We start from the raw sequence: 14,149 nt of genomic DNA on the forward strand, positions 1-14,149 counted from the left end.
CGCTGAGCTGTGGAGCAGAATGATTTCCTGTAATTGGCCAGCAATCCGGCCGCCCGACTTGTTCTATCGACATGCTGGTTAGCTGGAAATTGTATTGGAATCTGAGTGACTGGGAGGGGAGGGGAAGGTGGGGAGCAAAGAGAGGCGATTTGGGTCCCAGCTGGGTGCAGCCTCAGTTCTGCAGGTGGGATGAGGAACCACCAGCCACGTCTCTCCTGGAACGAGCAGGACAGCAACCTATAGCACCACATCACCTCCTTCCTTTTGCTCCTTCTCTCCCACCATGTCCGGGGGTCTCCCTGCCCACTCCTATATGCCCCCATGGGCTGAAGTCATCACTGCCATCGCACTCCCCCTCCTGCTCTGAGACTGTTTCCTTCTGACCTAAAGTGCCTTGGTGAGAACTAGGGGCGCTCAGCAGCGCGCCTATCCTGCTCCCATTCGATTTCTAGCCATGGAGGCTCATCATGGAAGGTCCCAAACTTTTCCCTGCCTCTGCCCTGCCCCCCATGAGGAGAGAGAATGAACATTTGAAGAAGAGTTGTCAATTACTAAAGAGCCAAAGTGTATAATGGGGGCAGTGCAGATAACCGGAGGAGCACTGTACTGGGACTCCAGAAGCTTGATGGTTATACCTGTTGGTTACTTACGCCCCTTGGCTCAACCTCTGAGCCTCCGTAAAATTCTGGACCTGTCTCCCTCACACAGCTGGGAGATTTCAAGGGGATAACCGGAAAGTGCTTTGTAAACTGTGAAACTGCGAATGACCCTCGGGCCAGTCGGGCCTGGGGGTGGGGGTGTTTTAGAGGCCTGCCTGCGCCCTTCGTCCCTCGCCCAGAAGGCGTGTGCGTCTTCACCCTCGCTGGTGTCTTATTGCTCCGCGCCGGGTGCTAACGCCCAAACTGAGGGAACGGAACGCGGAGGCTGCAGGGTCCCGTCGCCGTCGCGGTGGGTGGGCAGGGGACACACCCTTTGGCACCCAGGGCCCGCAGCCCAGGCTCAGAGGACTTGGGCGAACAACTCACCTTTTAAGTTAGCGCTTGGTGTCAGGCAGAGCCTCCGCGCCCACCTGGCCCGCGCTCCCGCGGCAGCTGCTCGGCAGGAGTCTGAGGCCGCCCGCGGCCCGGGAGGAGGAAGATCAGGCCGCTCGGCGAGCGCCCGCCGCGGAGGCCCGGCCCAGCCCGGGAGGGTGCTGCCACCTGCCGGCCGAATGGCAGGCCGCCGGCTCGGGCGCGGGCCTGGGTCCCGGAGGCCCGACCTCTGCAGTTGCTGAGCGGCCTCAACTTCAAGTCCCCTTCGGAGAAAGTAGTCCTTCTTTTAAGGCCGCCTTGGAACCCCAAGGCCGGGAAGGGGATCCCGGGGCAGGGAGGCAAGAGGAGCTGGAGTGGGAGCTCTGGCGAGGCCCGGGCAGGGCAGGGCTGAATCCGAGGTTTCTCCACACCTGCCATGCTCTGACATTCCTGCTTCAGACTCAGCTCACTGGGTCAGGGAAGAAGTTAATTCTCCGGAACTTTACAGTTTGCTAAGGGTTTTCAGTGTCCTCCACTATGAAGCCTTGCGATGTATGAGTAGAAACTAAAGGCAGGAGGTCACATGGCAAACGGAGCCGGAACCCGAGCCCAAGGTCCAACCCCAGGCTCCAGCTCCTCCTGACAAGAGGCTCAGGGCACAGGAGAGAGTTCAGAAGCCTGGCTCTGCAACCTGGACCAAATCCATCTTTCTGAGCTGGGATGGAAATAATCAGCGTTATGTTAACTATAGGGCCTTACACATCCAGCAGTGCCTGGCATGCTGCGGATACTAGGAAGTGCCATTTCCTCAATTATTGGGGTGACAGGGCACTGTGGGGGCCCGTACCTTCCCTCTCCTTTTCCCCTCCTGGCGGATCGCACCAAACCGAGGAAGCGGCAGGCTCCTGCCACCCTCATCCTGCCTGGCCACCCACCCTGCAGCCCACCACTGCCTTACCCCGCCCTTCTTTGCCCCTTAGGGGTTTGCAGCAAGTTAATGAGCTAGACTCAGCACAAGCAGCTCTGGGAAAGGGGGCACTAAGTATGGCCACCACAGCATCTGCATCCGTCACACTCATTTCTAGCCTTAATAGGCTTCTGACTGCAGGATCAACACATCAGCAGGTCTGCAGGCCCTGGCAGGGAAAGCTTATGTCTGCACTGGTCTAATTGGGTTGGGGAAGGCAGATGGGTAGGCAGGGCAAGAAGGTGTGACACTGCCTCAGCCCTCTACCCACCTCCCACAAAGGTGCCTCGGGCCTGGCTGCAGTCCTCCTGGGACCCAGGGAGAAGCCTGATGGCAAGTGTACCTTCTGGGGCCCTCACCTCCCCCTGAGCTCCGGGAGGACTCCAGCCCAGTGTGGGAAGAAGCCAAGTCTGGGAATCTTGGTTGGGCTGGGGCATTTCAGATCAACACACTTTATTAAACACCAACAGTGGGCCAGGCTCTGCACTAACAACACAGAGATGAATAAGACACTGTTCCTGTCCCCAGAGGGCTTACAGTCTAGTAGGAAAAACCAGGCAAGTTTCAGCTAATTACTGTACTGTTGGATTAAGGTAAAACATTGAGGGGGAGTTGGTATCCTAGACCACCTAACCCAGCCTGGGGCTTTAGACAGTGCCTGAACTGAGAACTAGTTGTAGGTTAAAAAAAAAGAAGAAGAAATAAAGAAAATAAAAGGTATCCCAGGCCAGGAGCAGCAGGTTGAAGGCACAGAGGCAAGAAACAGCAAGGATGGTGTACACGGAATACCAAGAGGTACAGGCGAGGAGTAGGGGTGGGAGGCAATAAGCAGGATGTGGGAGCACTGCACAAACCCTACGTGGGGAGAGGGGTCTCCCAGAAGAGGCTGGCCCTGCCTGGCTACGGCGTTACCCACGAGAGAATCCTTGCTGCTTGCTGGCCAGGAGCTCAACCTAGGGGAGGGCCTTGTTGACTCTGTTTGAACATGGAAACCCTTGCTCCAACATGATTTCCCGTGGTCCACTGAGGAGGTTTAGGCCATAATGGGGTAGGTGCTTAGAGAGGGTTCAAGCCCAGTGAACCCTTGGCCTCCCAGCTCTGAGGAGGGCCACAGAGCCAGTATTCCCTACCCCCACCCACAGAAATGTATAGCAGTCTCTGACTGTTGCTTTCACACACCATCACGGTTGCTGTTCTGTAGGTGCTGCTCGGGGAAGGTGGGAAGGACAGCAGGCTGTTTCTTGACCTCAAATAGGATACACTCCAAAGACGGGATGGCCTGGCACAGAGGCCCAGCCCTGATTCGGAGAGTCCGTGTTTGTGTGTGTGTGGGTACGTGTGTGTGTGTGTGTGTGTGTGGAGGGGGCTGGGAGGAAACAGGATGTGTTACCTGGCTTCAGCCTCCAAGGAGATAGATGGAGGACTGGGGCTCCCTGCCTTGAGTGCCCCACTAGGCGTAAGGCAGAAGGTAGCGGGTGAGCAGGTAGAGGAGGCTGGCAATGGCAGCGAGCCCTGTGAGGACCCCAAGCCTCAGCGGCAGGTACTCCAGGGAGCGCTCCAGCTCGGCGTGCAAGAGGATGACCTGGCGTTTGGTGACACTCCACTCGCCCGAGTTGTCTAGGACATGGCGGGCCATGCGGGCCTTGTCTGTCAGGGGCAGCTGGGCATTGATGCGGGCTTCTGCGTCCTTGCGGTTCAAGCTGTTCCGCCGCATCAGCCGCGCCAGCTGTGTGTCCCGGTCGCTAAGGATAGGGCAAAAGGGCACTGTAGGTCCTGCCTCCCTCTCACCCCAAGTTACAGGATAGGCAGCCCTGCCAGGCCCAGCCTGAAACAGAGAGCATGGGGACTGGATCTTCCCTCCAACCCTACCCTGCTCTGGGCTACTTAGGGTCCCACAGCCAGGGAGGGAGGCTTGGAAGCTCACTGGCTGCCTCCCACCCCACCCCACTCCACTCACTGTGAGGACCCCAGAGCTCTGTGGGCTACGGAAGCCCCTTAATACAAACAAGGGGGGAACTTTGGCCACAGCTCTTTTTTTTTTTTTTTTTTTTTTGTTGTTGCCATCTGGGGTCTCTTTGCTTTGCTATTGGACCTGAGATTCCCCAGTCATAAGGTGGGAAGATTTCATCACCTGGAACCAGCTACATCCTGGATCCCTGAATGGGTGACCTTTACTGAAAGGCCTATGCCTATGAGCTAGACGCTTCCTGCAGTTCCCCTGGGGGCCTGGGCCTTCAGTATCAAAAATATCTCCTTGGGCCATCACAGAGACCCCTCTCCTTGCTGCTACACCCCTCCCCCAAACATTACAGTAAAAAGATTGTGCTGAGATGGTATCTGTTGTGCTTAATGCCACTGATGATGTGGGACAGACAAGCCCAAGGTGCTTCAAAGAGGATCAAGGACATGAGAATTGGACCCCCTTAGTTGTGGGACAGGATTCAGCACTGCAGATTAGGTTGGACAATACCAAGTCTCCCAACTCCAAGAGAAATTCAAAGAATACCTCCTTCACCCACCCTGAGGTCACCATCTGGGTCCTTCCTCAGGAAACTCCCTCTCTTGCCTTGGGCTACAGTCAGTCCTCTGGAGCGGGGTTACCTCTAACACCCCTCTAGCTCTAAGAGCTACTTCAGCCCCTCAGTGAGAACAAGAGCAGAAGGGGTTGCAGCAGCTGTTTTCTACCATTTGGGGTCTTTCTGCCTTGTCACTAGGCCTGAGTTTTCCCAGTTATAAAATGGAAGAGTTTGATCACTACATTTTGGTTCCTTCTTTTTTTTTTTTTTTTTTTTTTCCTGAGACAGTCTCACTCTGTTGCCCAGGCTGGAGTGCAGTGGCGTGATCTTGGCTCACTGCAACCTCTACCCTCCAGGTTCAAATGATTCTCCTGCCTCAGCCTCCTGAGTAGCTGGGATTACCGGTGTGCGCCACCACGCTCAGCTAATTTTTTTTTTTTTTTTTTGAGACGGAGTCTCGCTTGCCCAGGCTGGAGTGCAGTGGCACAATCTCTGCTCACTGTAGCCTCTGCCTCTTGGGATCAAGAGGTCTTCCTGCCTCAGCCTCCCTAGTAGCTGGGATTGCAGGCGTGCAACACCATGCCCAGCTAATTTTTGTATTTTTAGTAGAGACGGGATTTCACCATGTTGGCCAGGCTGGTCTTGAACTCCTGACCTCAGGTGATCCACCCGCCTTGGCCTCCCAAAGTGCTGGGATTACAGGCATAAGCCACCGCGCCTGGACTTTTTTTTTTTTTCTTCTTTTCTTTTTTTGAGATGGAGTCTTGCTCTTTCACCCAGGCTGGAGCACAGTGGTGCGATCTCGGCTCACTGCAACCTCCGCCTCCCAGGTTCACGCAATTCTCCTGCCTCAGCCTCCCGAGTAACTGGGACTATAGGCGCCCGCCATCACACCTGGTTAATTTTTTGTATTTTTAGTAGAGACGGGGTTTCACCATGTTAGCCAGGATAGTCTCGATCTCCTGACCTTGCGATCTGCCCGCCTCGGCCTCCCAAAGTGCTGGGATTACAGGTGTGAGCCACGGCGCCCGGTTGTTTTTTTTTTAAAATAAATATAGAGACGAGATCTTGCTGTGTTGCCTACACTGGTCTCAAACTCCTGGATTCAAGTGATCCTCCCACCTTGGCAGTTTGGTCCCTTCTTAGGGATTCTGGGAAGCAGACCAAGTGAGGCCAAAAACAAGTGCAGCCACTTGCCATGAAAATGAATTACACGAGTTATAGATTTCCTCTGTTACGGGGTCAGTGTACTGTGGCCATTGTGGGGCCAATATCCACTTGGCTGAGAACAAGGACTAAATCCAGCCTTCATCAGGGAGACCACATATCTGTGGGTGGGAGAATCTAGTGTGAGAATAGAGATGGCCTGGGGCTCCCAGTAGGTGCACATCCTCCTGAAGGTGTGGCCCAGACCACAGAGCCTCCTGGATGTGGGGCAGCACCTCCGACAGCCCTTCCTGGGGCTCAGAAATGGTCCCATTCTAGTTAGTCTAAGACTTGGTACAATTTGTGGTAATAGGATTTTTACCCACTTATTCCACAATCGACAAATTTTTCAAAAACATGAAATTGGCTGGGCACAGTGGCTCATGCCTATAATCCCAGCACTTTGGTAGGCCGAGGAGGAGGATCACTGAGCCCAGGAGCTTGAGACCAGCCTGGGCCACACAGCAAGACCCAATCTCTACAAAAAATAAAAAAATTAGTCAGATGTGATGCTGCATGCCTGCAATCCCAGCTACTCAAGAGGCTGAGGTGGGAAGACTGCTTGAGCCCAGGAGGTTGAGGCTGTAGTAAGCTGTGATTGTGCCACTGCACTCTAGCCTGAGTGACAAAGTGACACCCTGTCTCAAAAAAAAGAAACTGGCATGAAATCATGTTTTGGTATAATCACACTCCAGGAGATGTCCTAAGTAATTTCAAATGCACCAGGGGTAGTCTTTCAGTTAAGGAAATCCACAAGGGAGTCCTTATTTTTGTAAAGCCTAGATCCTTTTGGTGAAAGGTATCACCACCTCTCTGGCATCTCTCAAGAGTTATACACCCACACCCACTGAAAGCAGGGCATGAGTGGCACCCAGGACTCTGGCAATGGCTCCTCTGGCCAGTGAGTGGGGCTGAAGGTCTCCTGGAGAGCACACACAATCAACAAAGCCCCACTCACCCACCAAAACCCATGGCCACCTCTGCTCTCGGCAAACAGACCAACCTCAAAGAACAGCACAGGAAGGGCCGGGCGCAGTGGCTCATGCCTGTAATCCCAGCACTTTGGGAGGCTGAGACAGGTAGATCACAAGGTCAGGAGTTTAAGACCAGCCTGACCAACATGGTGAAATCCCGTCTCTACTAAAAATACAAAATTTAGCCGGGCATGGTGGCGTGCGCCTGTAATCCCAGCTAATCAGGAGGCTGAGGCAGGAGAATCACTTGAACCTGGGAGGCAGAGGTTGCAGTGAGCTGAGATCACGCCACTGTACTCCAGCCTGGGTGACAGAGTGAGACTCCATCTCAATTAAAAAAAAAAAAAAAAAAAAAAAAGCAAAGCACAGGAAGGACAAATGGCCAGAGGTGGGCGCGAGGTCATCTGGCGACTGCACATGCAGGTGTCAGCCCCTGCTCTGTCTTCTCATCTACACTCTAAGATCCTTTTTTTTTTGAGATGGAATCTTGCTCTGTCACCCAGGCTGGAGTGCAGTGGTGCGATCTCAGCTCACTCCAAGCTCCGCCTCCCAGGTTCACACTATTCTCCTGTCTCAGCCTCCTGAGTAGCTGGGACTACAGGCGACCGCCACCATGCCCAACTAATTTTTTTTTGTATTTTTAGTAGAGACAGGGTTCAACCGTGTTAGCCAGGATGGTTGCGATTCTTCTGACCTCATGATCCGCCCACCTTGGCCTCCCAAAGTGCTGGGATTACAGGCATGAGCCACCGCACCCGGCCTTTTTTTTTTTTGACGGAGTTTCATTCTTGTTGCCCAGGCTGGAGTGCAATGGCGCGATCTTGGCTCATTGCAACCTCTGCCTCCTGGGTTCAAGCAATTCTCCTGCCTCAGCCTCCCAAGTAGCTGGGATTACAGGCATGCACCACCATGCCTGGCTAATTTTTGTATTTTTAGTAGAGACGGGGTTTCTCCATGTTGGTCATGCTGCTCTCGAACTCCTGACCTCAGGTGATCCACCTGCCTCAGCCTCCCAAAGTGCTGGGATTATAGGTGTGAGCCACTGCACCCAGCCTTTTTTTTTAGATGGAGTTTTGCTCACTCTTGTTGCCCAGGCTGGAGTGCAATGGTGCAATCTCTGCTCACTGCAACTTCCACCTCCTGGGTTCAAGCGATTCTCTGGCCTCAGCCTCCCAAGCGGCTGAGATTACAGGTGCCCGCCACAACGCCCGGCTAGTTTTTATATTTTTAGTAGAGATGGGGTTTCACCATGTTGGCCAGGCTGGTCTCGAACTCCTGACCTCAGGTAATCCACCCACCTCGGCCTCCCAAAGTGCTGGGATTACAGGCGTGAGCCACTGCACCCGGCCTCTAAGATCCTTTAAAAAAAATGTTTTTATCCCTAGATACAAAATTCCAATCGTGCTACTAAGGCAAAGAGAATTCCAGGTCTTTGTGGGGTCTGCCTGACCTTAGTTGACAGCCTCACAAACAGGGAATGAAGAATCCAAAGAGGCTGCAGGTTTACTCACATAAGGCAGCACGGCCCAGTGGGGGAGCTGAGAGGATGCCTGCGTCCCTGCATTGGGCTCAAGAGATTCAGACTGGGCTTTCAACGACAGCTCATGGGGACCCAGGGGGAAAGGCAGGGGGATTTTCAGGGCACTGAGCACTCCAGGCTCCGCCTCCAGCGTGCTGGGAGCCTCCAATGCCTTAGGCTCTTGAGAGCCAACCTAGGCCCAAAATATCAGCAGAGCCAAGTGCCCACCTATGTGTCTGCTGTACTTGTGGGTGGCATCCGGGAAGCTTCTGGGTGGCAGAGATACCCTGCGGACTCATCTACTCTCACCCCACTGGGACAGGGACTCATTTTCCCCTACAGGTTGATCCTCCTGTTTGTCAAACCTGGATTCTGGTTGGCTCCATGTCCTGGGGAATTCTGAGAACAAAGCGCCTTCCTTAGCTGGGCTGACAGTCCCTTCCACAAAACCTTCTGTTCGTAACAGGTGTTGCCAAAGGGTGACCCTGGACACATTCTGTAACTGCCCCCTCTTTAATTTTATCTTCAGTAACTCAGGAATATCAACACCTGTCCTGACCACCTCCCACTGAGAGGTAAACTGTGCAAAGTAATAAAGGTGCTACAGGAGGAAGAAGGAGCCACTGAGTAACAGTGGCCCAGGGCGAGGCCAGGCATCTGGGCTGAAGTGCCTGCAACGGTCAGCAGGGGGAGCGCTCCCCAAACACTAGAGAAGCCCGCAGGCCGTCCCTTCCCGCACCTGCCCCCAGGACTATCCACATCAGGCACAAAGGTTGGTTTCTACAGACCCTGAGCACTGCTGCCCAAACCCCCATGCCTCTTGGCCGCCCGGTGGGGAAAGGGGAAAGGGCAAAGTGCAAAATGATGTGGGCTGTTTCCCAGATACCCCCGTGATCCTCCCTTCCAGCCAGGGCATGCTACACACTCACCAGTATACTACCACGGTGTGCTTCATGTACTTGAGCAACTTCTTGGTCTCAAACAGCAGGGGGATATCCAGAATCACGTAGCGGTATCCTGGGGAGAGGTTGGAAATCCCCCAAGTTCAATTCTGCAAGCACACACTGAGGACTGATGATATGCTGGGCCCTACGGTCCAAAGCGCCCAGCAGAGGGGCAGGCCTTCCAAGGACACATATACCCTGCACACTGGCCGGTTCCAATGCCACGCAGAGCAGAAGGCTGCAGAAAATCATTTCTGGATAGCTGATCAGGGAGGACTTTGTAGAAGGGCTGGCACTTGTGCTGCCCTTGAAAAGTTGGGGGGCAAGTCTTTTGATACTTGAAAATGAGAAGGTGAAGGTGAGGATTCCATGAATGAGGACCACCATAGCACAAGGAGAGGGAGGCTCTACTGTGAGGGCTGAAGCAGAGGCCTCAGGCCATGTGAGGCAAGGAGGTGATCAGGGCAGGCACTAAGGGTTTAGTTCACCTTGATCTTAAATCTCAAGTTGTTATTTCTCAGAAAAAAACAAACAAACAAACAAAACACCCAAAAGATAGGTTCTTCCCAAAGAGTCAGGTGCAGGCCCAGCCCTGCTGACAAGAGCCAAGGTGGGCTGTCTCTACCAACTCTCCATGAGAGGCTCACGTGGGGGCGGCAGCAGCAGAAAGAAGCTGCTTCTCCCATTAGAGGCAGACCTACAGCCAGGGTAAGGCCTGGATCTGGAGGCAGAGGGGGCAGTTATGCCTAACACTGTATTACACTCCTGCAGTGTAAAAGGCACTGGCTGGACCTCCCACTACAAGCCAAGGCCAGTCAAGGGCAGCACCCCCACCCACTGTGAGTGAGCACATCCGTAGGCTGCTGTGGGCTACACGTTCCTCGTTCTTTTTAGGTCAGTGACCCCTGTGCATGTGTACAAAGCTGGGAGGGCTCCAGGAGCGCAAGAAGGGTAAGGGACAGGGAAATGCTTCTCTGTCCAGAGACCCCTGGCCTGGCTGGGGCAGGAGACTGCACCCCTGGAGCATCCCACTCCAAACACTTCCAAGCACAGAACCAGACACATATCACACCAATTCCAGGGGTGTCACGGGAAACTTGCACTCAAAGTGATGTAGGGACAATGGGGGTGGGGGTGGCAATCTCAGCTGCTTGGTTTCCTGTTCCCCAAGACCTGCTGCTCAGTAAGCCCAAGAGAAGCCCACAGTTGAACAAGGAGGTTAAAACCATGGGCTCTGATGACACACCTTGGTTGATAGCCCCCCACTTCCCCACCATGTGACCTGGGTCCCCCTTTTGTGTAAACCTCATCTGTGTAAATGAGTAAAAAGAATACCTACTTCACAGGATGATGGTAAAGATGAAATGAGCCTTGAATATATGTGAACCATGCAGTACCCTTCACCAGTCCCTCGCTAGGTGCCCCAAAATGATAGTTACTGTTGCAGGGGGAGGCCAGCAGTGTGGTGCGCCCCCCTAACTTGGAGCAGAAGCCAAGACCAGATCCTCTCAGGGCCTCTTATCTCCCTTTCCTATTCAGCTCCCATCACTTCCTCTCCCCTTGCTGTCCTTTCTCCGGCCCCTCTGGGGAGTACGCGGTCAGCTCTTTGGTTCACCAGCAAAGGGCTATTCAGCTGTCACATCCCTCCTGCCTGATAAGCTCTGCAAACCATCCTGACTCTATTAAGACATCCATCTGCCTACACAGAGAAGTCCCCAACAGCTGGTGATCTTATCTGACGTTTGATTCTACCAACTTTGACAGTTGTATTTGTTATACTCATCAGGGAAAAACTGGGACTGTGGAAGCCACAGCTGTCGTCCCCATTTTTCACCTTATCGAGCTCAAAAGGGCTCTCTGGCTTTTATTTAAGTGGTGGTGGTTGGGGAGGCGGGAGGCTGGGTGGATGACACAGTGAAAGAGCTTTGGAGCTGGTGACATTATCCGATGTTTAATTTCAGAAGGGGAGAGCCACTGCCGCCTCGAAGCCCTGCAGATGCACCAGTAACTGGCCTGGGAGAGATTGCAGAAAGGGCAGGAATGAAAGGCAGATGACTTCACTCTGGGTGGGGGACGGGAAGGACACTGGCACAACATAGGAGGCAGCACAAAGAGTCCAGATGGAGGACTCTTCTTGAGGGAGGCAGGGAGGAGGCCTGCGGCATGGTGCAGAGATGGAGCGCACACGCTGGTTCAGCAGGGAAGATGGGGGAGCCAGCTCCAGCCCGGCCGGGAGGGGGCTGGGGTCAGCATCATGGATGTCTGTCGAGTCATCCCTCTTTTGGAGGGAGGTATTGGCCAGAGGGGGATGAGGGTTGGGGGAGGTTGCTCACTCAAGGCATGACAGAATAAGGGGCTTGGCCATGGTCACAGTGTAAAAGGCTCCCCCAGCCAGGCACAGTGGCTCACGCTTGTATTCCCAGCACTTTGGGAGGGCGAGGCAGACATATCATGAGGTCGGGAGTTTGAGAACAGCCTGGCCAATATAGTGAAACCCCATCTCTACTAAAAATACAAAAGTGAGCCAGGTTTGGTGGCATGTGCCTGTAGTCCCAGCTACTCGGGAGGCTGAGGGCAAAAGAATCGCTTGAACCCGGGAAGGGAGGTTGCAGTGAGCCAAGATCGCTCCACTGCACTCCAGCCTGGCTGACAGAGCGAGACTCCATCTCAGAAGAAAAAAAAGGCTCCCCTATACCCTCGCGGAAGGAAAGTCTCAGTGTAGTGACTGAGAGTGGGGTGACGGGCAGCCAGGCCTTCAACTCGGAGGCCCAGGCTGGAGGCCACATGTACCAAAGGCTGGCATGCAAATCTCCAGCAGCCCTAGGCCAGCCTCTTGCCAGATCCCAAGCCACCGCCCTCTGTTCTCACTCCCACTTCTGGTGACTGACCCCATCCTGGAAAGTAAGCATCAGGCCACCCCTGTGCAATGCTGTCCTGAAGGACATGGCTTAGGCCAGGTGTGGTGACTCATGCCTGTAATCCCAGCACTTTGGGAGGACAAGGTGTGAGGATTGCTTGAGGCCAGGAGTTTGAGACCACTTTGGCCAGCATAGTGAGACCCCATCTCTAAAAATAAAATAAAATAAAATAAAATAAAACAAAATAAAATAAAAAAGAACAGGGCTTGAACCATGGCATATAGCTTGGAAGAAGGTTCTTGCCAACTGGCCCCAGGCCCCTGCTTTTCAAATACTCCCCTCTTTTCCATCTGGGCACTGCCTGGCTGTCCCCGCACCTGTACCTAACTCTCCATGAAGCCCAAGCTGCAGAGGACAGTCCCCACTTAGCACCCTTCCCCTACCCACCCTGACCATCTTGGTCCCTTCCCAATTTCCAGTCTACAAACTTGCTTTCCCAGATGGCTCAGCCAGAACCAAACCTGCCCCTAACTGCAGTTTACATGTGTGATTAACTGACTGACAGTCACTGACTTGGACCCTCAGTCTTCCTAACATGCTCACGTTGGATTTTTTCTTTTTTTTGAGACGGAGTCTTGCTCTGTTGCCCAGACAGTCTGAGTATAGGGTGCAATCTCGGTTCACTGCAACCTCCACCTCCCAGGTTAAAGCGATTCTCCTGCCTCAGCCTCCCGAGTAGCTGGGATTACAGGTGCACACCACCATGCCCAGCTAATTTTTGTATTTTTAGTAGGGATGGGGTTTCACCATGTTGGCCAGGCTGGTCTCGAACTCCTGACCTCAAGTGATCTGCCTGCCTTGGCCTCCCAAAGTGCTGGGATTACAGGCATGAGCCACTGTGCCCAGCCTCATGTTGGATTATTATCCCCGCTGCACAGATGAAAAAATGAGCTGAGGGCTAGATCACTCAATGAGGTCACACAGCTAGAAAGTCAGGGTTGGGATTTGAACTCAGATCTATGGCTCCATTATTCACCAGCTCTTATTACTCCCATCCCTACTAGAAAAACCAACTTACTTCCTGGGCTCATGGCCTGAAAGCCTCATGTGTCTCTTCTCATTAAACTGTCAGCCTCCTTAAGAGCTGAGGGAACGTGCTTCTTTCCTCTGGGGCTGGTACGGGGCTCTGCATGGAGGGGATGCCAGTAAGCAGTATGAACTCATCAGCTGGGATAACCAGCTCCCCTACCCTGGTCAAACTTTCTGCAGAGGAGAAGGGCCCTGGCCCTGGAAGGAGAGGGTGTTGCCCCCAACCCTGCCCCAGGCCCCGGCACTTACCCCGGAGGAAGTACTTGAACGTCTCCTTCATCATCTCCTTGCGGATCTCAGGGTGGGTGATGGCGTTGAGCAGCTGCCGCCGGTCAGGCTGGTTAAAGATCAGGTCCCCCAGGACCTTGCGATTTATGTCGCCGTTCTCCAGCAAGACCTCAGTGCCGAAGACCTCTACGATGCGCCGGTGGGCAGGGTATCCTGGCTGCACGACTGTGGCAGGAGGAAGAAGCTGGGTCACTCCCTGAAGCCTCAGGGCCAGCCAGAGGACCTCAGTGACCAGGGGCAAAATGATGGGGGAACTCGGGTGCTTCTTTCAGGTGGAGCAAAAGCAAAATGAGGGTAGAGAAAGCAGTGAAGGAAAAGAGCAGAGTGTACAGGATCCCTTGTGCTGGTAATGGGGTACAGCTGGGGGATTTCTAAAAAGAGAAAACAGAAGAGCAGAGAAGGCAAGCATGGGGCAGAGATAGAAGTCAGACCAGGGTCGACAGGAGCCTTCCCCTCCTCTGAGACTTATAAAAAAAGGAGGAATGGCAGAAGGCCGGAAGCACGGGGAGCTGCTGTGCACGGCCCCCCAACCTGCCCCTCCAACTCACCGTGCCGGGCCATCACGTCCACGTCAATCACCGCACAACCCAGCTGCTGGAACACCTGGATCACTGAGCTCTTGCCTGAGGCAATGCCCCCTGTCAGGCCCACCAGAAACATCTTCCCAGCAAAAAGAGCTGTCCGCAAGACTACGGAGCCAGGAGCCACAGATCACTGGAGAGCAGGGCAAGCGTGGCTGATGGGGGCGGTCCACCAGAGGAGTGCCAGAAGGACCTGC

At 54.0% G+C, this 14,149-nt stretch overlaps 1 protein-coding gene across 6 annotated transcripts in view; it reads right to left on the minus strand.

Moving 5' to 3' along the window:
• Positions 1 to 2,400: 2,400 nt before the first annotated feature.
• The window catches only part of DCAKD (dephospho-CoA kinase domain containing), a 38,152-nt gene continuing 26,403 nt past the window's right edge, over positions 2,401 to 14,149 (minus strand). For all 6 annotated transcript variants that reach the window (XM_054537128.2, XM_024234611.3, XM_024234606.3 and 3 more), the window contains exons 2-5: positions 13,920 to 14,149; positions 13,333 to 13,536; positions 9,122 to 9,209; positions 2,401 to 3,719 (exon numbers count right to left, since the gene is read on the minus strand). In XM_054537128.2, coding sequence (XP_054393103.2) covers positions 3,428 to 3,719; positions 9,122 to 9,209; positions 13,333 to 13,536; positions 13,920 to 14,031 — 696 coding nt within the window. In that variant the 5' untranslated portion in view covers positions 14,032 to 14,149 and the 3' untranslated portion in view covers positions 2,401 to 3,427. The remainder of the gene's footprint in view (positions 3,720 to 9,121; positions 9,210 to 13,332; positions 13,537 to 13,919) is intronic.

Source organism: Pongo abelii, chromosome 19 (assembly GCF_028885655.2).
Source record: "Pongo abelii isolate AG06213 chromosome 19, NHGRI_mPonAbe1-v2.0_pri, whole genome shotgun sequence".
In the NCBI taxonomy this organism is placed as follows: domain Eukaryota; kingdom Metazoa; phylum Chordata; class Mammalia; order Primates; family Hominidae; genus Pongo; species Pongo abelii.